This window comes from Hyaena hyaena, unplaced genomic scaffold, assembly GCF_003009895.1.
Source record: "Hyaena hyaena isolate Hyena2069 unplaced genomic scaffold, ASM300989v1 scaffold_699, whole genome shotgun sequence".
NCBI lineage: Eukaryota > Metazoa > Chordata > Mammalia > Carnivora > Hyaenidae > Hyaena > Hyaena hyaena.
Window position 1 is genome coordinate 845,286 of NW_024081332.1, and position 24,393 is coordinate 869,678.

The 24,393-nt window shown below is 39.7% G+C and overlaps 1 protein-coding gene across 1 annotated transcript in view; it reads right to left on the reverse strand.

Annotated features, from left to right (window-relative positions):
• Positions 1 to 24,393, reverse strand: part of DNAH6 (dynein axonemal heavy chain 6) — a 215,350-nt gene that overhangs the window by 121,230 nt on the left and 69,727 nt on the right. The window contains exons 19-31 of the mRNA XM_039217619.1: positions 22,808 to 23,020; positions 21,998 to 22,090; positions 20,477 to 20,596; positions 17,839 to 18,019; positions 15,445 to 15,541; positions 12,829 to 13,048; positions 11,097 to 11,261; positions 10,899 to 11,012; positions 8,955 to 9,080; positions 8,716 to 8,871; positions 7,745 to 7,906; positions 4,065 to 4,202; positions 1,351 to 1,518 (exon numbers count right to left, since the gene is read on the reverse strand). Coding sequence (XP_039073550.1) covers positions 1,351 to 1,518; positions 4,065 to 4,202; positions 7,745 to 7,906; positions 8,716 to 8,871; positions 8,955 to 9,080; positions 10,899 to 11,012; positions 11,097 to 11,261; positions 12,829 to 13,048; positions 15,445 to 15,541; positions 17,839 to 18,019; positions 20,477 to 20,596; positions 21,998 to 22,090; positions 22,808 to 23,020 — 1,953 coding nt within the window. The remainder of the gene's footprint in view (positions 1 to 1,350; positions 1,519 to 4,064; positions 4,203 to 7,744; positions 7,907 to 8,715; positions 8,872 to 8,954; positions 9,081 to 10,898; positions 11,013 to 11,096; positions 11,262 to 12,828; positions 13,049 to 15,444; positions 15,542 to 17,838; positions 18,020 to 20,476; positions 20,597 to 21,997; positions 22,091 to 22,807; positions 23,021 to 24,393) is intronic.

A 24,393-nucleotide genomic window follows, 5' to 3' on the forward strand; every position in this document is an offset into this window, starting at 1 on the left:
TTAACTGTTAGTAAAGGAATTTATTAGCCACAGGAGTAATCTGTGCTTTGTGAGAAATTCCATTTTTTTAATTGAAAAAAAATTTATGTTTATTATTATTATATTTTTTTTGAGAGAGAGAGAGCAGGGGAATGTCAGAGAGAAAGGGAGACACAGAATCCAAAGCAGATTCCAGGCTCTGAGCTGTCAGCACAGAGCCTGATGCAAGGCTTGAACTCATGAATTGTGAGATCATGACCTGAGCTGAAGTGGAACACTTAACCCACTGAGCCACCCAGGCACCCCAAGAAATTCCATTCTAAAGCCAGAGACTGCATCAGATTCCACAGGTTAAGGGCTCAGTCCTACAAGAGTGCCTCCCACCCCCCACTTCAGATGCCAGTCTGAAGTTCAAGTTGTTATCTGTCCTTCTGACTGACTGTTTACAGATTGGAGGTTCTAACGACCTCCTGCTTAGGTTCTTTTAATTTGCTAGAGCAGCTCACAGAACCAGGAAAACATTTACCAGTTTATTAATGATGAAGGATATGAATCAATAGACAGATGGAAGAGATGCAAAGGGTCAGATAGGGGGTCAGGGCTCAGAGCTTCCATGCCTTGTCCAGGTGCACCCTTCTCCCCAATCTTCACATGTTCCCCAACCCACAAGCTCTCTGAACCCAGTCCTTTTTGGTCTTTATAGGGACTTCATTACATAGTTATGATTGACTAAGTCAATGGCCTCTGGCTGATTCAAACTCCAGCTCCTCTCCCCTCCCCAGAGGGCAGGGTATGGCACCTCAAGTTCCAACTCTGTAATCACAGGGTTGGTTCTCCAGGTAACCAGTGTCCCATCCTTAGATTGCTTAAGGGCTTTCAAAAGTCACCTCAGTAACATAACGATATACACTCAAATCACCCTTATCACAGGAAATTCCAGTGCTTGTAAGAGCTATAGATAAAGCCAGGAGCTGGTAGGAGCCAGAAACCATTGATATTAGCCATTTGAATGATGAAATATATATTTCTTATAAATCACAATAGTATTTTTAGAATGAATCCAGACATTTTAGTTCTTAGAAATGAACTGATAAGCTCCAATGAACAGGTTAATTAAATTCACTGATTCATTCCAGTTTTAGGGGTCTACTATATTCTAGACGCCATTATGGAATATAGCAGTTACATACACACACCCCCCAAAACATTCTCGGTGATAACAATCATACCTACATTTAAGAGCAAACAATAATGTGTAACTTTTGCCAGCAGGCAATCATAAAGGAAACTTTCTACCTCAATCAAATCAAATGGTAAATAAAACATGACTGATTTTTTTCTACTTTATAATGTGAAGTCCAAGTTGCTCACCTCTGCAATCAAAGCATAATTTGGAACCATCATTGCAAAGGGTCTAAACAGGGCTTTCAGATTATCAGGCAATTCAGTTCTGCCTGCGTATCCAGGATTCATTGTGATAAAGGCTGCACAAGTCATGACCAACTTTATTTCCCGTCCCTCAAACATGAATCTAGACAGCTGTTTCAAGAGAAGAGAAAATATAAGTTAAGACTTCTCCAGACATTTGGTAATTCTTTCACATAAACACTACTTGAGTACAAAATTTGTGTATGGAACATTCAAGCAAATACTACTAGCCCAGGGAATCTTGCCGTTGGACAACAGGGAATGTTTCTCTCCTGATCCTGGCCTACCCTCTCCCAGTCTCTTCTTTCTGCTTCTCTGCTCCTGCTTTGCCCAAAAGGTGTCTTCTTTTCCGGCCTAGTCCTACAATATTTTAGGCCTCAGTCTCTTTTGCTGAGGCTCCTCAGTTCAGGTTACATTTCATGGCCCTTAACCCTTCTCCACCCCGACTGTCTGGGACTCCCCCAGAAACTCTAATGGTATCTTACACCTTAGGTGTTTGGGGTCCCACTGTTACTACTGGCAATACCCCTTCACTTTTATTCAAGACCAAAGACCTGTTGAACATCTGCTGCAGGTGTGGCAAGGGGTTAGGCATGGAGGTGGAGAGCAGAAGAAAACTCATTCCTGAGCCCTCAAGAAGTTCCCAGGCCTGATGTGTGGAGTCAGGTGTGGAAGCTGTGACCATGCAGTGTAACAGACACTATGCTGGAGGTGTGTGCAAAGTCCACAGGAGAAGCAGGGAAGCCTGCTTGAGACCTGAAGGAGGGCATTTCATGTGGCCAAGGAGGGGCAGCCATCTGGTCAAAGGGAGCAGAAACAAGAAATAGCATAGCGTGTTCAGGAAATGACCAGCGATTCACTTTGGTAAAGGGTAACATTCTAAGAGGAAAGTGTAGCTAGACTGAGGCCTGAGAATCAAGGGTCTTACATGATGGGCTAAACAATTTAGATTTTGTCTGGTGGGTGAAGGGAAGCAGAGAATTTCAGGCAGAGAGTGATAGGATCAAAGGTGGCAGTGGAGAGGTTGGACAAACTGTGGATGGGGGGGACCAGGATGAATTGTTATCGGACAAATGACAAGATCCAAAATGATGGAGTTACCATTAGTGGATGACAGGGATCTAGCAGATAAAAATTAAATGGATTTGGTGATGGCTTAGATTCTGGAGTTGATGGTAATGGGGGAAAATCCAAGATGAATTCCAGGCTTCTAGCTGGGCCACAGGAGGAAGGCACTATTAACAGACACAAAGAATACAGGGGAAGACAAGGAGGTGTGGCAGTGCCTAGAGGAGAAAATGCTGGGCAGTACCACTGGAGCCCAGTCTTGTTGCCACTAAATGGCTGTGTGTGCTGTTTAATCCTGTTAGTTTCTGTGCTCTAGCATCAGCTATTCGAGGGTATTGATTCCCCTCCAGTGATCTCAGATGCCTTCCTACTGTCCTTTAATCTCACACTGTTACCCCCCAGCTGGCAATGCTTCCATCTTGCCTCTTTAGTCCTTTTCTCTTACTCCCTGTGTTCTACTCTCAGCTACCTGCTCACCAAGGTGATCGGGCTTAGGCATTATGCTAAACCCGGAGGTCCCTGCATTTAACATAGGCTGCCTCTGAGGATGTGGGTGGCAGAAGAGTGTGTAGTTGAAGGAGTTCAGACTTGCAGGCCACATAGATTTAGGTGTATATCTTGGTATGTGGTATCCCCAGAAATATTATTTAATTTCTTTGAATCCTCTTCATCTGTAACCTTGGGAAAATGCCTTCCACTTCATGTAGGTTTGGGGTGAAAATGAAATAAATAAATGTAAAGTACAATAAATTATACAATTTAGTGGCTCATTAAAGTCTGATTTCTGTTCTCTTTTTACTTGTTCTATAATTTTCTTTTTTGCAGAGGTGATAACGAAAACACTGAACAACTCTTTAGCAAGGCCTTTCCAATGAGAATGGCCTCTGTCCCTAGAGTGAGAGCTGGGTCCAGGGACCCCCTTGCTACCAGGATGAACCCTTATGGCTGGATCCAGGAAAGGTCTGGCGCTCTTCAGGAAGGGGACATGGTAGTGGTTGGGGACCCTCAGGGACTCGGAGCAGTGAATATTTAAATATGAAACAACTGCAGGCCTGTTCTGGTTTGGATAGGATGAGAGCTAAGATCCCCTTGGGTTCTCTAGGGCTCTGCCCTTATTTTTCTGCCAGCACTAGGCTGAGCCTGGGGGCCACGATGAAGGCAGTGGAATCCAGAAGAGGTACAACAGAGAAACCTAGCAGAGGAGTAAATGTCAAAGGCAAGAACAAGAAAGGGAAAAGGGAAAATAGGAGGCAGAGGGGACAGGGTGTGGATGCATGCGTGTGTGTGTGTGTGTGTGTGTGTGTGTGTGTGTTTGTGTGGTGGGTGGGAAGAACAGAGCTCTTGGAGTGCAGAGAGTGAGTCTCACCATGTCTGTATCCATAGGTCCCCACATAGTGTCTGACATATTTGTGTTTCCTGGATGAAGAATTAATTCACTCAAACTAAGTCGTATTTCCATAGGACTCACCAGTTACACTGGAAACATGGGTAGACATCCTAAATTAGCACTGCCCTTCCTAACAGGCAACATACTGACAGTTACAGACTTAAGAAATGCTACCTCCTTGGACAACTGCTCCAGGACTTACCTTTGCAGCTTTGGCATTCCTAATAGTAATGAGCTGCTGTGCGATGACCGACAGAACTTCTATGTCGATTCGATTAAATTCATCAAAGCAGCACCAGGCCCCTGATTGGGCCAGACCGCTGAAGAAGCGCCCCATCATCTAAAATCAAGATAATGCCATTCAGCTTTGTGTTGCACAGCTGAACACCTTCAAAAGTTAAATTCTGAGTGGAATATTAACATGAAGTGGTATCTGCAAATAAGCAATATTTTTATACGAACCCTTGGCCATGTTAGAAGTTAGCACCTTTATGTAAGAGGTCCATAGATTCTGAGTCAGCAGATCTGCTGTAGGGCCTGATAATCTGCATTTCTAACAAGTTGCCAGGTGATGATAATGCTGGGAGTCCAGAGTTAATTAGCACTTTGAGAACCACTGCTCTAGAACTTGGCTTCTCAAAGTGAACTGGTATCAGCTGACATCCCCTGAGGGGATTTTAGAAATGCAAAATCTCAGGCCTTCCCCTAGATCCCCAGAATCAGAATATGTACTGTAATGAGATCTTCACATGATTCATGAGCACATTAAAGCTGGAAAAACACTGTTCTAGAAGAAGAAATTTGAAAAGAAACCGAAGAGCAACCCATTAATCCTGATGTTTAGAATGTGTTCCTTTGTCATGTGTGTTTGTTTTTTTAAAGTTTTGATTTAAATTCTAGTTAGTTAACATACAGTGTAATATTAGTTTTGGGTGTACAATATAGTGATTCAACACATACAACACTGGTGCTCGTCACAACTCATATACTCTTTAATCCCCATCTCCCCTTCCACCCATTTCCACCCACCCCTCTCTCCTCTGGTAACACATGAATTTGTTCTCTAGTTAAGAGTCTGTTTCTTGGGTTGCCTCACTCTCTCCCCGCTCCCCCCCTTTTCTTGTTTGTTTTGTTTCTTAAATTGCAAATGAGTGAAATCATATGGTATTTGTTTTGCAATGTGTTCCTTTGAATGGCCAATGCTTCATGACACATGTATTGATCCTTCTCTATGAGCCCGATTATTCCATTAAATCCCATTATGAACCATCCTTGATATTGTAAGTGGTATATAATGGGTTCATGTTTTTATATTCACCCAACCCCCCGACAAAGCAAAGAAGATATAGTTATAGGTATAGAATAGCACAACTTCATAAACCTTAACATGGTCAGATAAAATTATACAAACTAATAAAAATCAGAAAGTGAAGTCTGAACAGAAAGTTGGAAGGTCATAGCTAATAAACTCTTGATTTCATAAGCTGCCAGATAATGTCCAAAGTTGATATATGCAAATACAGTAATAAACACATATTCTTACAAATAATAGCAATCGTCAGAAGTAAAAACAAATACAATCAGAAAACTGGTCTCTGGAGGGTGGAACTGGGTGATGTGACAAGGGGCAAAATCTGTTATTTTTAACTTTGGATCCTTCAGTTCAATTTTTTCCACATGTAGATATTTAATTTAAAAAGGTTAGTTTAATAAATCCTTATGGAGCAAGGTAGAGTATAAATAAGAATAAATAAATACTTAAGGGATGCCTGGATGGCTCAGTCAGAGGAGCATGCAACTCTTGATCTTCGGGTCATGAGTTCAAGCCCCACATGGGGTGTAGAAATTAATCAATACAACTTTAAAAAAAGAATATTAAATTTCTTATCATTGAACATAATTGATAATTGGTACTTCAGGGATCATCAAGCTACAGACCACAACCATATCTAGCCCCATGCCTGGTTTGTGAATGGAGTTTTACAGGAACACAGTCACATTCATTCATGATATATTACATTTACATACAGTTTGTGGCTGCTTTCGTGCCACAACAGCAGGAAGAACTGAGTTGCAAGCCTATAATATTACCACTTGGCCTTTTGCAGAAAGTTTGTTGACTCCTGCTCTAGAGTCTAAGATAAATGAATCATGTACACATACCCTGTGACTTTAAGTCTCACAGCACACACTCATGCCTTTGGGAATGCACATCTCCCAGGAATGACTGAGCCCAGGTGATGACTACCTAATCACTGAAAAATGGATTTTGATATATAAATCCAAATTTTGAACTGAGAAGATGTAAAATAACCAAAATTATTATGCCAAAAAAATCACCACTATCATAAAACATGATGCATCTCTACTGAAATAATGAGGTCACTTAACATAGTGGGAGCAGATCCCCATAAACTGGAGATGTTGGGAAGCATGAATTTTTCCACAGATTGCTGACTGCAGTTTCCCATCTGCCTCTGTCACCCTACTCTGAAGGTACAGGGGTCACCTTTCCTGATTACCCCTCTCCCAAGGTTTTCTGGTCTCTCATTATTCTCTTGTCTTGCTACTGTGAAACAACTTTCTGCCTGTAATGCACTTCCACTGATTTTTTGTTTTTTAATAAAAAGACATTCCCAGAAACATCTTTTTTCCCCTAAATTTTAAAATAGGAGCAGGGTTTTTAAAGCACATATCCTATGAAACACTACTTTCTAAAGATGCTCCTGAAAAATAAGTATGATTTACTCTATAAAAATTAAGGAATTATGGGACACCTGGGTGGCTCAGTCTGTTGAGCGTCCAACTTCAGCTCAGGTCCTGATCTCGTGGTTTGTGAGTTTGAGCCCCACATTAGGCTCTGCACTGATAGCACAGAGCCAGGAGCCTGCTTCAGATTCTGTGTCTCCCTCTCTCTGCCTGTCCCCTACTCACTCTCTGTCTCTCTCAGAAGAAAATAATAATAAACATTAAAAACTGTTCTTTTAAAAAGGAATGAATTATAATTTATTTGGACAATTTAAATGATTATATTCTAAATTCAGACATTATACAGGTGTTTGTGTAACTTTCAGAAAAAGGAGACTATTAGCTCTGTGTATTAGTGGCTAAAAGGCAGTTTGGTCAAATATATTTAGGATTTGCTGAATTAAATAGTGAAACAGATTTCCTAACTGTGGGACTTCATACAGTGTTTAATATGCTACTTTGTGTTGTGGAGATCTGGAAAGGGAATAAAGAATAGGGGTCCTGTAACCCAAAACTTTGAGAACTACTATACTGAAAAATCTTACCATGAATTCTCACCTCTGACATATTTCATTTTTAATACACAACTCTCTGAATTGCTTTTCTCTTCCTGTAAGCATATTCCTTGTTCCTAGATCTCCCTCTATTATATCTCATACCTCATCTTATTTCTTTCCACTTAGTAACATGAAGATTTTTTTAAAGTTCATTTATTTATTCTGAGAGAGAGAGAAGCATAGGTCAGGGAGAGGTAGAGAGAGAAAGAACCCCAAGCAGGCCCTATACTGTCAGCACAGAGCCCGATGTAGGATTTGAACTCACAAACCATGAAATCATGACCTGAGCTGAAGTCAGATGCTTATCAGCTGAGTCCCCCAGATGCCCTCATGAACTGATTTTTTATTTTACCACCATTTGATAGATCCTCTAATGGCCTTGGTTCCTACCTGGACCACTCAGCCCACCTGTGTTGACTCTTCTCCTTTACTCTATTTATCTCACTTTGACATCCCTTGCCCTGTGGGTCTCCCCTTGCTTGCTATCACCCCTTCTCTCCTTTTTTTGTCATTCCATATTGCAAGCAAGAAAGCCCATAAAGCACTTAATGTGAGTGTTCAGGTGCTGGGACTGTACCTTGTAGTCCAAGCCATCGGAGCAGTTGAAGACCACACACTGGATGGCAAGAGCTTTAGCGAGGTCTTTGGTTGTCTCTGTTTTCCCAGTGCCAGCAGGACCAGCTGGCGCACCTCCCAGGTCAAGCTGCAAAGCCCCCATGAGGCAAAGGTAACAGCGATCCTGAAGAAATCCATAAATTGTCATTACTGAAGGGCACTGACTCAAGCCACACATTTATTAAGTCCCTTTCCTTCTACAGGAGGAGGGTTATTATTTTCTATGAAAGGTTTTACAGCAATTGAGATATACTCAAAGATCCAGGTACGTGATTGATGATGCAAATCTCTGTTTCATGAAGATATATTCACTGCAAATCCTTTCAAGAGTTAGGGTTGGATGGGGGCGCCTGGGTGGCTTAGTCGGTTAAGCATCCGACTTTTGCTTAGGTCATGATCTCGCGGTTCGTGGGTTCAAGCCCCGCGTCGGGCTCTGTGCTGACTGCCAGCTCAGAGCCTGGAGCCTGTTTCAGAATCTGTGACTCCCTCTCTCCCTGACCCTCCCCTGCTCACGCTGTCTCTCTCTCTCTCCTAGAAATAAATAAAACATTAACAAAAATTTTTTTAAAAAGAAATAAATTTTAAAAAAACATTTAAAAATAAAAAAATGTATTGGCATAAAGTCATTGGATTGCCTGTGGCTTCCATAGTCTCCTTCCCTTCCTTTCCCCTTCCTTATCCTCTTTCCTGTTTCACCTTATTAATCATTGTCACTAGAGATTCATNACTGCCAGCTCAGAGCCTGGAGCCTATTTCAGAGTCTGTATCTCCCTCTCTCTCTGACCCTCCCCTGCTCACGCTCTCTCTCTCTCCTAGAAATAAATAAAAATATTAAAAAAAAAAAAAAAAGAGTTAGGGTTGGATGAAACTTTTCAAGACTTTTTTTAAAGAAAGCATTTGTGTCACAATTAACCTAAGGCATCAGTAACTTACCGTGAGAGGAGTAATAACTAGTCTTGGGCATGCACCCAAGTACTCATAGCCATAGGTGTACTGAGAGAGCGCCATCCTAGCCACACAGTTATCCAGGTCTATGTCCCAATAATAGCGCAGCTGTCTCTGCCAGTCAAAGGAATCCACTTCCTCTACCTACATAAGTGATAACAATGGTACATATATTAGATGCAATAATTTCAGAAAGAAATATATGATTTCGCTTAAATAAAAGTTACCTTGGCTTGAACAAGTTCGGTGACTATGTCTCTTGCATGTACATCAATAGTAATTAAGGCAGTTATGATGTTTCTGTGTAATTTTGGAAGACTACCTCGAACTATTGCTGCCAGGGCATTTAATCTCTACAAATCAAAAGAAAAATGGTCATAATGGATTTTCAAAAATCAGCTAACATATTTTCTTTTTTTTTTCTTTACTATTTTTTTTCTATCTTTTTACCATTGAATTTGGAGTAGACATTTGCCAAAACTAATTTTAAGAATCTGTAATTCTGTGATCAGATAGGCCAACAATTTAATTTAGTCAATTCCTAGATGAATCCTATGAAGTACATACTATCTTTACCCCTATTTTATATTAGAGGAAACTAAGTGTCAAAGAAGAGGCTAAGTAACTTGACAGCAGTCACACAGTTATGAGGTGGCAAAAATGAGACTTGAGTAGATATCTGCCTCACAGAAAGCCTGTGCTCTGTAATAATGTCTTTAGAGAAGACTCTTTTCCCTTAAAATTAAATATTCTTAAGTAGTACTCCTCATTTTCAGGGGTAGTTTTTCCTTTGATAATCAGAAAACCTGAGCATTAAATTTTTTTTTTAATTTTTTTAATGTTTTATTTCTAGGAGAGAGAGAGAGAGAGACAGCGTGAGCAGGGGAGGGTCAGAGAGAGAGGGAGTCACAGACCGAAACAGGCTCCAGGCTCTGAGCTGGCAGTCAGCACAGAGCCCGACGCGGGGCTCGAATCCACGAACCGCGAGATCAGGACCTAAGCGAAAGTCGGACGCTTAACCGACTAAGCCACCCAGGCGCCCCGCATTAAATTTTTTTTTAGTGTTTACTTATGTTTGAGAGAGAGAGAGAGCCAGGGAAGGGCAGCGAAAGAGGGAGACACAGAACTGAAAGTAGGCTCTAGGCTCTGAGCTGTCAGCACAGAGTCCAATGCAGAGCTCAAACCCACAAACCATGAGATCATGACCTGAGCTGAAGTTGGACGCTTAACCAACTGAGATAACCAGGCACCCCAAGAAAACCTGAGCATTTTGAATAAGCCAATGATTGAATGAGAGCATCTTTGGACAGACTGTGCTCCCAGTTTTCATGTAAGTGGTTCAATCTTTTCCAAGGAGAGTAGTGCCTCAGAAGGCCTTGCACTCCTCTGCTGAATTTTCTCACACTCTGACCTTGATCAGGGACCATCTCTACACAGAGGTCAAGGGAACTTTTCATACAGAATCTTTTCTCTTCTTTGGGGCTGAGTGACATGAAATTCTATGAGGTCCTCAAGAGATAGTGTTCACTCATCTCAAGAAAGTTGTTTCTTCTCTTTCCTATTTCAAAGGTAATTTTTAAAAATGCCACCTTGCTTGGAAGTAGAATTAAGTTTGGAATTAAAGATTAGGCATAGCTGTAAAATGGTATTTCTAAACTATAGCTTGAAAATTCTCAGCGAATGGTATTTGGATTCAGTTATTTATTGTTTTACTGATGGTTGCCTAAGGATTCTCTAGAATAGTAGAAAAGCACATCTTGAGCCTAAGAATAGAAATGGCACAAATCTTGGGGTTTTCTTGGATTGAATAACTTCTCTGAGAGCTATCCAAGGCCTGATAAATACAAAGTCTCCTTAAATCTTGCAAACCATCATAATCCTGAGATTTTCCTCTTAAGTTCTTTCATCCAATTTTATAAGTATTCATATAAGTCCTATACAAATATTAAGGTTGTATCCTTATGAAAACCTGAACATAAATGGTTTTAGTAAAAACCCCAGAACTCTGCAAGTCATATCAGAGCATTAAAATTTCTGAAATATGTGTATTTGCAGTGACCATGTAAAGACAAAACAAAACAAAACAAAAAACCAAACTGAACGAACAAACAAAACCACTGAGACCATCCTGCAGAGCAATATGTTCAATGTCACCCTGTTAAAAATCCTACCTCAAAGTTTACTTTTTCAAAAGCTTCCAGGGCCTCTATATGATTACCACCTTCTCTTTCCAAACACTCAGTCAAATCACGGCACCACATGATTTGAGAAATGGTCAGAATCACCTGCATCAAAACACCTTTCTTCAGTGTATGTTGCATGCCATCAACAATAGATTCAGAGATGGAAATTTAAGGGGTGTAAATTACTTGAGAAGGGTGACCAGCAATCACCCAGTTTGTCCTTGGTTTCCCCTGGTAGTCCGCAATGGCAGCTTTGCACAGGCGACGCAGAGATGTGAACATGGCTTCTTCCACTTTACCAAGCCATTCTTCCACGTTGCCTCGAGCTTTGAGGCCTTTTCCCAGGCTAACCTAGAAGATAATTAGAGCAATGATAACATGTTCAGTGTGGGACTTGCCAGCTATACAGCCTCTGTACCTCTATACCTCTGTACCTTCAGAACCCTGAAACACTGAAGCCTGGCCACAAATACTAGAACCTTCTATTGATATCCCACTCTCCCTCTCCCTCTCCACTCCCTCTCCCTTTCTCTTTTTCTCTCTCCCTCTCTCTGTTTCACACACACACACACACACACAAACACACAGGCAGCCAAGGAAGATGGAGTGGAGACATGTAAGGGAGAGCATTCCGTACAGAGGAAATGTGCCCAGAAATGCCAAGGATATTAGGAGAGGGAGACAGGAAGAGAGGGAGAGGAAGGGCAGGAGGGGGAGAGGGAGAGAGAGAGAGATTGATTCTTCCCTGTGAAGTCATGTGGTTCTCCACAGTTTGCTAATGCATTCACTTGCTCAGTGCTTACTGTGTGCCAGGCACTGTGTAGTGCCCTAGAGACACTACTGCCAACAATGACAACTAACACTTTCATAGTACTCACTGGGTACAGTTAGTTCTAAGTAATTTACACATAATACTATTGAAAATTCTCAGCATCTCTCTATGACCCAGCAATAGCACTGCTAGGAATTTACCCAAGGGATATAGAAATGCTGAGGCATAGGAGCACATGAACCCCAATGTTCATTGCAGCACTCTCAACAATAGCCAAAACATGGAAAGAGCCTAAGTGTCCATCAACGGACGAATGGATCAAGAAGATGTGGTTTATCTATACAATGGAATACTACATGGCAATGAGAAAAAAATGAAATCTGGCCTTGTGTAGCAACATGGGTGGACCTTGAGGGTGTTATGCTGAGTGAAATAAGTCAGGCAGAGAAGGACAAATATCATATGTTTGCATGTATAGGAGGGTTAGGAGGAACTTAACGGAGGACCATGGGGGAGAAGAAGGGGGGAAATAGTGGGGGAAAGGGGGAGAGGCAAACCATGGGAGAGTCTTGAATGCTGACAACAACTGAGGACTGATGGATGTGGGGGGGGGAGGGGGGATGGGCACGGAGAGGGGCACTTGTGAGGATGAGCACTGGGTGTTATATGGAAACCAACTTGACAATAAACTATCTGTAAAAAAAAAAAATGAAAAAAAAAAAAAAGAAAATCCTCAGCATCTCATCAATCAGGCACTATTGCTATTCTTCATTTTATAGATGAGGTAAGGGATGGGACTTCAATTCAGGTAGCCTGGCGGTAGAACAAGTACTCCTGCCTCTTCTGAAGAAGTGAGTAAGCAGGGCTCCAGTTATCTCCACTCTGTTCCCAAGAACAAGGCACATGCCTCTGTTACTGCACTCACTGTGGTGCTTTTTCAATCATTTGTTTGACTCTATCTCTGGTAGAGCTCTTTGTGGGCAAGAATTTCATCTTGGTTATCTTTGAAACTGCTGAGCCCGCACAGTATAAGTACACAGTGGCACTTGATGAATGCTTAGAGGGACTGAAGAGTAAACTTCTACCTTCAACCCCAGAAGGGTAACAAAGTTTCCCTATAAAGAATTATAAACAAAAGCACCTCACCCGTTCTCCTTCTGGTGATAGCATCGCTAAAATGTCATTAGTATAAATCTTTTCTGGCTCTCCTTCCATACCAGGAATTTTTCCTTCAGGAGGAGGCATGAGAGCAAATTCGAGCTTTGAAATGGAGTCAAAGCATTTCCTTAAGTGTGGCTGCACAGCTTGGGGATTTCGTGTCTGTGCCAGAATCTCCAGAAGTTCATCATTTGACAAGAAATAAAACCTGGATTAAAGAAAATACTTCAAGTATGACTTGGAAGTCAAAGGAAAGTCTTACATAGGCATGAAAGATAAATCTCTTAGCCATATCTCTTCCCTAGTCACTGATTTTCTGAACCTCCTGGTCTCCCCAGAAACCACATGTCTTTAAATATAATTGTTATGAAGACTAGTGTGGATACATCTCAGACATCTAGAATTAGTGCCTGATACATACAAGATAGATATTTTTCATGAAACTGTAAAAAAATGCTAGTTCTTGCTGACACTGATTTTGTTCTACAGTGAAGATATATTATTCATTTTTCCTTGAATCTAGCCTAGTGCCTTACACTGACCTGCTTTCAATACCCAACATGTTGGATGGATGGATGGATGGATGGATGGATGGATGGATGGATGGATGGATGGATGAATGGATGGGTAAATAGATAGGTGGTTATAGGAGCTTTATTTTTTTCTGTGAATATCCACATGTGGGCCATGCTAGTGTGATCCTGCATGGGACTTTCTTAAATCTTGCCCACCAGGGTAATTTAGAGGCATGAATAGAGTGTAGGAGGAGAAGGGGCATACCTAGGTGCCCATGGATGAGGGCCTGGCCAGAGAAGACACTTCATTTCTGGAGTGGAGGAGACTACCTATGAGAGATCCCTTGATATTGAAGGGAATGGAAAAGAGCCCATGGAAGGCCCCATGTGGGAAAGAGGGGGCTAGATATGCACCAGCTCAGTCAGGATTCTCTGCTGCCTTGCCTCTCTTCTCCCCCATGTCCCAAACCTGGAGACCTCAGAAAGCTATTTGGGAAAGGGAAGGGTTGATCACCACATATCCTCATCATCACTAAAGCTTCAGACCTGCAACAGTTTTGGGTAGAGAATGGGGAAATTTTCACTTTGAAGGAAGTTCAGAGTTTGATTATTAAAGATCATTTATTCGTGACAAGAGGTTTTGTTTTTTGTTTTTTGTTTTTGTTTTTGTTTTTTACATTATTATCTGAGAATGACCAGAAAATTCATGAGGTCTGCTCAAGATTTTGTTGAGGGGCAGGAAGAAACTGGCCCCTAGCTGAGAATGCAAAGGCAGTTATTAGTTAGAAATAAAAATGCTTTTGGTTGGATTCTTATCAGTCCTCCTTCTTTACTATACAGTAATAATTAATTTGTGCCCATGCCTTTCTCTTTTCAACTAATGAGACAGATAGCTATAAAGATTGGGCCATGAGCCATGTGAAAGCAGAAACAGTATTGTATTCATCTTGTGTCCCTAGGAACGAACTTGGTCGGCAGCTCATAGTTTTCATTAAGGCTGTCAGGGTAAAATCAACACCACATAGAGCCTCCTGACATAACATACATGTTGGAGACCTATTTCATGCAGTTATGAGCCAAAGAACAAATAAAACCTGATGCTTTTTGGTGTTCAATATTATCACAGTTAAATTTGTTTCTTTTTTTTTGTTTTCGTTTTTGCTTTTTTTAGATATCAAATGTAGTGTACGAATTTCCTCTTGCTTTGGGAGACTCAAGCTGGGAACCACTGATCTTCTGGATCTTGGATTTCTCGTGCACACACATACCCTGTTCTGGTACCCAACAACAAACCCTCTCAACCAAATAACCCAGATAAGCACCTAAACTTGGCTGCCACAGTACTTGTCCTAGGACAGACCTTAATGGCCATTTCCTTAACAGCTAACAGGAAAATACCATGAAAGATAAACCATTTTGCCAATGTCCTCTGTGTTACAGTACAGCGTGCCCTAACAACTGAAGTTGGCTACCATTGAGTAGCTTATTCTGGTGTTATATAACTATATTATAGTGGTTTACTTCTAGCACTATTCACCTGTTAACCATGAGCCCCATTGGGGCAGAGATCTAGGCTTTTCCTCTTTGTATCTTTGGCACATATTTGCTATGCTTTTGGAATAAAGAGATGAGTAAACAATTTCATTTGGAGTTTGTGAAATGATCTCTTGGACACTTCTCCAGTGACACTCTTAGGTCACTGATTAATCCAAAGAAACCTGCTCAGGCAACACAGGGCTCTCTGACTTTTCACGTGCACATCTGTGGACACGCACCCACAGGCAGGCACCTACATGCGCACCCAACAATGGAACAAGGCTGAGACCAAGAATCCCTCCTGCACCTTGGGTACTTAAGGGTTCATCCTTTACCAAAAACTGTACCTTTATCCTGGAGTCTTACACTCTCCAATCAAGATACCAGCTGGATCGCCATTACCACACATCTTTCTTGTTTCTTGCTCTGGTTCCCTGATGTTATGGGAACATCATCTGGTTTTGATGCTACGGTTTGTTGTTAAGTATTTTCCTTTTAAATTAATGAATAGTCTCTGCTACTAAAACTATTGTAAGTTGCTTTATAAACTTACCTTGGAAAGATAACTCTTTTTGATTCTAAATATGCTTCTAGGCACTTTTGAATTTGGTCAAGTAATGCATTATTATTTTGGAAAGTCTCCAGAAGTCCTGTTTATGGGTGGCAGGGAGAAGGAAGGAAAAAAGTACTGGTAAAACTGTGTTAAAAAATAGAAAATATAACTTTAAGTGAAAGTAAAATATGATATTAACATTTTTAAAGCTTTGGTTTATTTGATAAAAATGGTCAAAAAATTAAATTTGAGGGGTGGGCTAAGAATGTTAACTATTACTTTTAATAATTTTATTTAATATTGGTCTTAACATTCACCATAGATGAACAAGTATTCAACCCGAAACATTTTTTAGCTGGCACTCCCCACTTGGGGGTGGGGCTGGGGGTGCAGAAACCAATGCCACACTAAACCACAAAGTATTGTGCTTGCTGAGTGCATGCTCACCTTAGGGACTTTGCTTTTGTTCTTCTCTCTGCCTTTAATAACTCTCCCTCAGAGTCTCATAGGTGTCTCATTCCTTCATGCCTGCTGCTTTCTGCCTAAAAGCCACTTTATCAATAAAAGTCTTCAATCACTCACACACACACACACACACACACACACACACACACACACACGGCAGCCCTCAGCTATTCTCTAGCCCCTTTATGCTGACTTTTTCTTCATAGCTTTATCATCACGTGAAATGGCAAATATAGGTCCACATTTTTTCATCTGAAATCCCAAGGACCAGAGGTATTTTGGAATCATGTATTTTTTTTTTTAATTTCAAAAGTTGTTATATAACAAGTCCAGTAGAGACTAGGACAACACTCTGTTATCAAACACTTGAATATTTTGCAGCAAAAGGTTTGATTATGCATGTGGTAATAAGGTCTCTCAGAGATGGCTATGTCCTAATCCCCAAAACCTTAGAATACGTTAGTCTACATGGAAAAAGGAAGTTGGTAGATGTGACCAATGATCACGGGAGGGGAGATTATCTTGGATCATCAGTGGGCCCAATGTACTGACAGGGGTCCTTATAGGAGGGAGGCAGGAGGGTCAGAGACAGAGGAGATGTGAGGACAGAAGCAGAGGTTGGAGAGAGTTGCTGGCTGGAAGGTGACTAAGAGCCAAGGAGTGTGGCTGGTCTTTAGAGACCCAAAGTTTAAAAGTTTTCAAGTCTGTCACACCATATAGCTTTTCCTTTCTATTTCCATTTTATGTAAAAGTCTTTGGGCAAAGAGCATAGCCCAGCAGGCTGCCTCTGCTTCACAGGGAGGCTGTCTGGAAGTTCACCAGGAAAGGTCATATGCTGCCATTTGCAAAAAACAAGCAAGTTTGCTGAGGCTTTGATGAAGTTCAATAACCATGTGTGTGCATGCATTACTACTTTGATTCCACATCCCTAAAAATAGAACTTATTAAATAACACTTCAGTCTCAAGATTAGAATTATAATTCATGGTAATGCTTTTAAATATATATATATATTTTTTATTTTTTTTATTTTTTGTGGCATGTTTAGTTTTTAATTTAATTTTATTTTCTTTCATTGTTTATTGTCAAGTTGGTTTCCATATAACACCCAGTGCTCATTCCAGCAAGTGCCCTCTTCCACACCTATCATATGGGAAAATAAAATCTTTTTTTTTTTTTTACAAATAGTTTATTGTCAAATTTGTTTCCACATAACACCCAGTGCTCATCCCCACTAGTGCCCTCCTCCATGCCCATCCCCCCTCCCCCCCTAAATATATATTTTTAAATATTTTAGAGACAGAGAGTGTAAGTTGGTGAAAGGGGCAGAGGAAAAGAGAGAATCTTAAGCAGGCTCCATCCTCAGCATGGAGTCTGATGCCGGCTCAATCTCACAACCCTGGGATCAGAACTGAGCTGAAATCAAGTTGGACACTCAACTGACCGAGCTGTCCAAGTGCCTCAATTTTTAAATATTTTTAGTCAATTAATGAAAAATAAGATGTGGGAAGTTTCATGGTTATAAGTCTATGAGAGCTTTAGCAGAATGGGTCAATTGAATGTGAATATATGTCTTGTAGTCAAATTATGACATGTAAGCATCATTGATACTGTGTGGCAGCATCCCCAAATTATAAAAGCAGCAGCAGCAAAAAAAAAAAAAAAAAAAAAAAAATCAGATTCTTGAGTGCCAAAACTATGAACTAAGCTGAAAGGTGATAATAACAATGATAACAACAACAAAAACAACAACACTGTTCAATTCACATTGTCCAGTAAGAGTATCAAATGCACTACAAATATTCCTGGCCATTAATGTTGTCATGAATCAAGGATTGAATGTACCACATATTATTAGAATTGTATAGGTGTTCAACATTTTAGATGCCTGTAAAGTCTTTTTGTTTGTTTTTAAAATTTTGTTTTATACCTGGTTGAGTAGCCGCTCGAAGAGCATTAGGCAACCGGTTCACCTTTCTCATGATTTCCTTCCATGACTTATCCACTTGAAGGAACATCTTAGCCTCAGCAGGCAATTGCCTCTGAATATCTGGAGCATTAAAAATACTTTCTAGGTAGAGCCAGTTTCGCTGACAGTTCAGCCACTCTTCCTAAGAGAAAATATGAGCACTATCAATTTTTAATCCTGAATTAAAAACACAGTTACATTAAAAATAATTACATGGGGACTCACTATATTTTTTTCATTGGGGAAGCTTCTCACAGGTTCTTTGAGACGGAACCTCCCTAAAGGGTCCAAGACTCACTGCAGCCAAATTTCTACCCATCTTCTACTGAGCAGAGTTACAATGAATCTACTGTGTGGCAACCAGAAGAGGATTATAATGTCCATGGCAGACAGTCTAAGGGGAAGCGAGATGCTAAAAGAAATATGAAGGGTTGGGAAGTGTTGTTAAGTGACTATTTCCAAATATAGACAGGGCTTTCCAAAAAAAGGTTGTTGTTGTTGTTTTTTTTTTAACCTCAATTGTCTCTATGTTCTTCCCTCTCTTCCTTTTTAAGAAAGAAACAGGACTCATTTTCTTCCATCAAAAAAGTAAAATCTGCTTGTGACAGAACATGTGGCAAACCCAGAGGACTGGAGGAAGAAGAAAATCACTCACTGCTTCTCCCAATGGAGGCAGTCATGGTTAATCAAAGAAACCAGAACTGGAGTTGGGGCTGTGGATCTCACTGTCTCCTATGCCTCCTGCAATTGCAGGTATAGGTTCAACATCTGTGAAAGAGTTTCTCACTCCAGATTTGGGGGTTATGCCTAAAGCCTACTATTACAACCACTCCCTGATTTATTTCAGGTCTCATGTTTTCTAGACAGTTAATTCTGGCTTTGCTCAGCCATTAGTAGAGGAGGCTGGACAGGGGGGTCGGATTATAAGGTGTTCATCCAAGAGGGTGGATTCCTCATAAAGATCCCTATAAAACAAAATTGGAACAAATTATCTTTTCCTACTTAGTGCCTTTATTATTTCACAGATAACTTTTCATATATGCAGAAAGAATAAACATAATTAAATCAAGCAAAAATATGAGGTCTAAGAAAGAGATTGGATGGGAACAAAGTAAGATCAGTATAAGTGGATTCTTTGTTTTACTGTGGGATGATCTGAAGTAGAATAAAATAAAAAGGAAGGGTGTACCATAGGAAGGTTACCAAGGAGACTTCAAGCAACAGTGTGTGTTTTTCCAGTAAATATGAGGTTGTTGCGACACTGTGAGAGGCTGTTTAAAAGCTGTGAATGTCTGTAGATTATAAGCCAAGGTGCTCCCTGCCTGAGCTTAATTTTGTTGCCAGCAAAGGTTTAAACCAGTTAATAAGTGACCAAAGCTGCCTGCCATTTTGGGATGCAAACTGGTTGAGGAGTTTTAATAAAAAAATAATTTTTTAAAAAAATTTAATAAAAAAATCTTTTATTGGAGTATATACATAGGCAGATTGTTCTGTCTTAGAGGTGCTAAGTCATCAAATTGACAACAAGGCCCTTTTTTCCAATTATGAAGTTATAAATATCACTTGTCCATGCAAGCCACTGGCTGAGGTACTTAGGGAGGGGAAGAGGGTGGTACATGGGGAAAGAGAATAAGGAAACACAAGGTCTCACGTTCTTAGAGTGAAAAACTCCTGGAGCCTCTCTGTTTATTTTGAACTTTGAATTCTGAAACCATTGGTGGCAGGGTTCAGTCACCCTGTGTTGTCACATGTTCATTGAATCATTTTAAAAGCTGAATGATTTCAAAAGCCCTGGTCTTTTGACTGGGGCAGTGGTCACTTTAAAACACACACACACACACACACACACACACACACACACACACACACAAAATGTTTTTTAATCTTAGGATTTAACTTATACCCAAAATGCTATCTTGAATCATGATACCCATCAGTACTTGACACCATCTAAACCAGCATCTGGAACTCCAATGTAAGATCTTTTCAGGCATGTGGTAGGTTTCTCTGAAAACTTTAAATGTAAACTTCATACCACATTGTCAGTTTTTGTTTTAATGAAACTATAGACTTACAAATAAACAAAAAATGTGGGCAACATATAGGAGCTGAGGATGACTTCCAGCTGACAGCCAGCAAGAAATTGAAGCTCTTAGTCCCAGAATTACAAGGAAATGATTTTTGCCAACAACCTGAGTGAGCTTGGAAGGGGACCCTCCCTGATCTGAACTTCTGATGTGAATTGAGTCCTGGCCCACATCTTGATTGAACCTTTGAGACCCTAAGTAAGAGACCCAGTTTAAGTCACACCTAAACTCCTGACCCACAGAAACTGTGGGCTAATAAATGTACACTGTTTCATACCACCAAGTGTGTGGTATTGTGTTTTATGTCAAAAATTACTAATACAAGGGGGATGGTATAATCATATAAAGAAGAGCTTAGTTTATTTGCATTCTCCTTACATTCTGAACATAAAAAAATATTGACAATTAAATCTTATACTTAAACTAATATATAAATGATTGAAGAAATGACTTCTAAGGTCCTTTGGCTCTCCAATTTTCTGAGTGCATGAATTGAAATTGTCCTCACTCACCAGTGTTTGATTAAATAAAGCAAGTTGTTTCTGCCAGTCATCCACTCGACTTTTCAGTGGACCGACGTAACGTGATGAGGCAATAGTGGAAATGTTGATGGTGCTATCATCAAGAAGGACCTTTAAAGAAAGAAGATGAAAACATGCAACATCATATGTTTGTGCTCTCAATGATAATCACAGATATTTAATCCCAAGTGTCCACTTAGAAGCTTTTTGAATAAATAACTTTTTGAATAAATAGCTTAGTCGCACCTACTGTTTCCTACCCATCCACTTCCCTTCCTTTATCCACTTTACCATGACATTCTCTCAAATGTCACTGAGAAGAGACTTTTGATTGCCAAATCTTAGGTGTTTCTATAATTATTAATGACACATGTTTTTGTTTGGTTCAATACTCTTTTCCTCTCTTCCCCTACTTTTAGATAGCTGGTCCTTCTTTATACTATTTGGTCATTCAGGCTTTTATTTCTAAAGTAATCCAAACTTGCAAAATTAGCTGTCTTCTCTATGCAATTAAACATCTCTTTCTCTCAATTATCTTGGGGAAGAGAGAAACTGAACACACTCACATGAAGCTCAGGATGACTATGAACAATGTTCCCTCTACCTTCTTCCCCTGCTTTCCCCCTCACACTATAGCAACCCTCACAAAACATGTACATTCGAAAAAATGTGTCTGTGAATCTAAAGGATTTTAACTGCTTTATACAAATTATGAATTTCTTGAGAGCAGAAGTGCCACCACCTAACACACTTGGCCTCATGCTGCCTGACTTCCATCTTGGGTATGCTCTCCCAGAGTGATATCTGGCCTTGCTCTTCCAACCTATACCCAGCAAAGCCATTTCATCTCTAGTTCTGGCCTGGGTACACCCTAATGGGCCAGGGCTTCACTTTTTATATTTAGGCCATAAGACACAGATCCTTTTGTTAAACAAAAGTGCCCTTGGATTTTAAGTCACAAAGAATATTCCAAACACATGGATTAGATTTCTTCTGTTGTTCATAGAGTATGGCCATCTACTCTTCATTTCAAAAAATTCAAGTGAACTTAGTTTCCTAGTGTGTTATAAATCTGAAATGCTTGTTCATGGGTTTTTTTTTGTTTTGTTTTGTTTTTGTTGTTTTTTTTGCCTCATTTAAATGGTTTGAAATGCTCTTCATTCTCATCTATGCCTGTCAAATTCCATTTACTCTTTCAGGTCCAGCATGTCTTGGTTGGTTTAGGAAGTGTTCTCTGATCACTTCAGCCATAAATTATCTCCTGCTTTTCTAAATTCCTCAACAGTTAACTGCAGGATCATAATATTTTTAAATGCATACCATTTTTATTGCTTTGCTAAATATTTCATATATACTCATTTATGTCATTTATTCATATTTTGTCTTTCCAATTAGATTTTTTCTTATTTAGTAACTCATATTTCATTCCTCCATCATAACCTCCTATAGAAGATTCAGGAGAGGTTCTGACCAGAATCTTTACCATAGGTTTTCAATAACCCGGGTACTCACCTGTATGTCATCTGTGCCGCCCAGGATAAACACATCTTTGGAGTCACGGTGAGGGAGAACAACAAATTCAGTTGTTTTCCAAGAATCTTCCACCTTAGAAATAATTTAAATCTTAGAACACCTAAATTTGTGTTTAGACACTCAATAAATGTATGTAGAATGAAATAAGTGAAAATTCCATAATTATCCCATTGTCCTCCTGACTGCCTTTAAAACTCTTATCCTCTTATTGGTTAAAGGATAGTGATTAGCTAAATTTTATTGACAAACATTAATACATATGAATAACTTGTGATACGTTAATGTGTACCCTTTACCACTTTATGCTTTAAGATAAAGGAAATATAAAAAAATGTAAGGAAAATAATTTTTTACACAGGTGATTTGTAGGTATGTGTGTATTTTAGGATAAGGAGGTAAGTAGTATAAGTAGGGAAATCTTTTCACTGTTTTTTGTAGCACTTCACACAGGTTTTTTTTTTTTCAGTGGTTTGAAAGATAATTTATTTTGCTATAAAAGATCTTCCTTGGTATGTGTTTTTTTAAATAGGCATGCAAATTTCAAGCTTTGTTGTCAATAAGTTCCTGTTGGGCTATAAGCTAACTAGAAAGAAGATATTGATAAAAGTACTGATGATAATGATAATGATAATAAATGTAGTGAAACAACAGAAGGATGACTGATAATGAGAAGGTGAACCTGCAATGTTGAAAAATATATCTAGATGAATCAAAAGTTGGTGATCTTTATGCTGAATACAAAAACCTTAATATTCCCTGATCTTAAGAATATATATTTTTCATATTTACCTTCTTAAGAATTATTTCTAAGGCAGCTTCTCCAGAAGCCTGTCCAGAAATGTCCTGGATTTCTTGGCCAAAATCAAAAACATGCAACTCAGAGAGCTTCTCCAAGGTTAATGGAATTTCAAGATCCACTAGGGTGGCGTCAACTGTTTGTTCAATAGCTGCCCAATGTCTCGGCTTCAAAGTTGGGTTCCTCAAGTCAGTGATAACTGGAAGCTGGAAGGCAAACACTCTCAAAGGCACCATGCTTTTATCTTAAAAACATAGCTCAAGGCTTCTGGTTTCAATTCAGGAATGTAGAGAATTGGAATGAAACTACTTACACTCTTACAAAAAGAAAAAATGGACAAATTAAAAAATAATAACTTCTATTGAGCCCATCAAAAAATTAAGGTTTCAGGGCAACCAGCAAACTCAAAATTTGGGGAGAGGCTGGTTTCTCCACAGCAAGAAAACAGGACCTGAGAATTTGCTTACTGAGGACAGATGCCTTGGGTTGCCATTTAAGCTAGGAAGAAGATTCAGCTAAATTTTATTTTATTTTATTTTATTTTAATGTTTTTATTTATTTCTAGGAGAGAGAGAGAGAGAGAGAGCATGAGCAGGGGAGGGTCAGAGAGAGAAGGAATCACAGACTCTGAAACAGGCTCCAGGCTCTGAGCTGGCAGTCAGCACAGAGCCAGACGCGGGGCTCGAACCCACGAACCGCGAGATCATGACCCAAGCAGAAGTCGGACGCTTAACCGACTAAGCCACCCAGGCGCCCCTCAGCTAAATTTTAAAAATAAATTGCTAAAGAGTGAGCAAGGGGTAGCATGGGAGTGTGAAGTCCCTGGGGGCTACAAATAGAAGTATTCACAGGGAAGACTGAGGAGAATCATAAGAAAGCCTACCTGATAGTGCTGCCTGGGGATGGAAAATAACAGCTACTATTATAACTCTAACCAACCCATTTCTCCTAGTTTCCTTAAGGAGCAAAAGACTTAATGTCAGGGAAGTGAGCAGCAAACAGTCATTTTAAACACTGGTAATACCCTGTTGTAGATTCCTGTATATAACTGGAGAAACAGAACTGGAAAAATAAAAGCTCTACTCAAGCGGAAGTGAAAGAAATATGTTCTGGGCTCATTACTACAGCTGAGGTAGGAACACCTTCCAAAAAAGAAAACTTCATGCTTCAATGGCTTCACTGGTGAATTGTGTTAAACTTATAAAGAAATAATGCTAATTCTACACATCTCCTCCAGAAAAAAGAAGAGGAAGAAACACTTCCCAATTCATTTTAATGTACAAAAATTCCCTAAAAATAAAAAGTGAATTTAGTAAGATCACAGGATATAAGATCAGTATACAAAGGCCAATAGTATTCCTATATAGCAGCAATGAACAATTGAAATTTGAAATTAAAAACAATATTATTTAGGATACCGTCAAGAATACTTAGTTATAAATCTAATAAAATACATGCAGAATCTATATGTTGAAACTATAAAACTTCAATGAAAAAAATAAAAGAAGACTTAACTAAATGAAGAGATATGCTGGTAACAGATTGGAAAATTCACTCTGTTTAGATGTCAGTTCTCTTC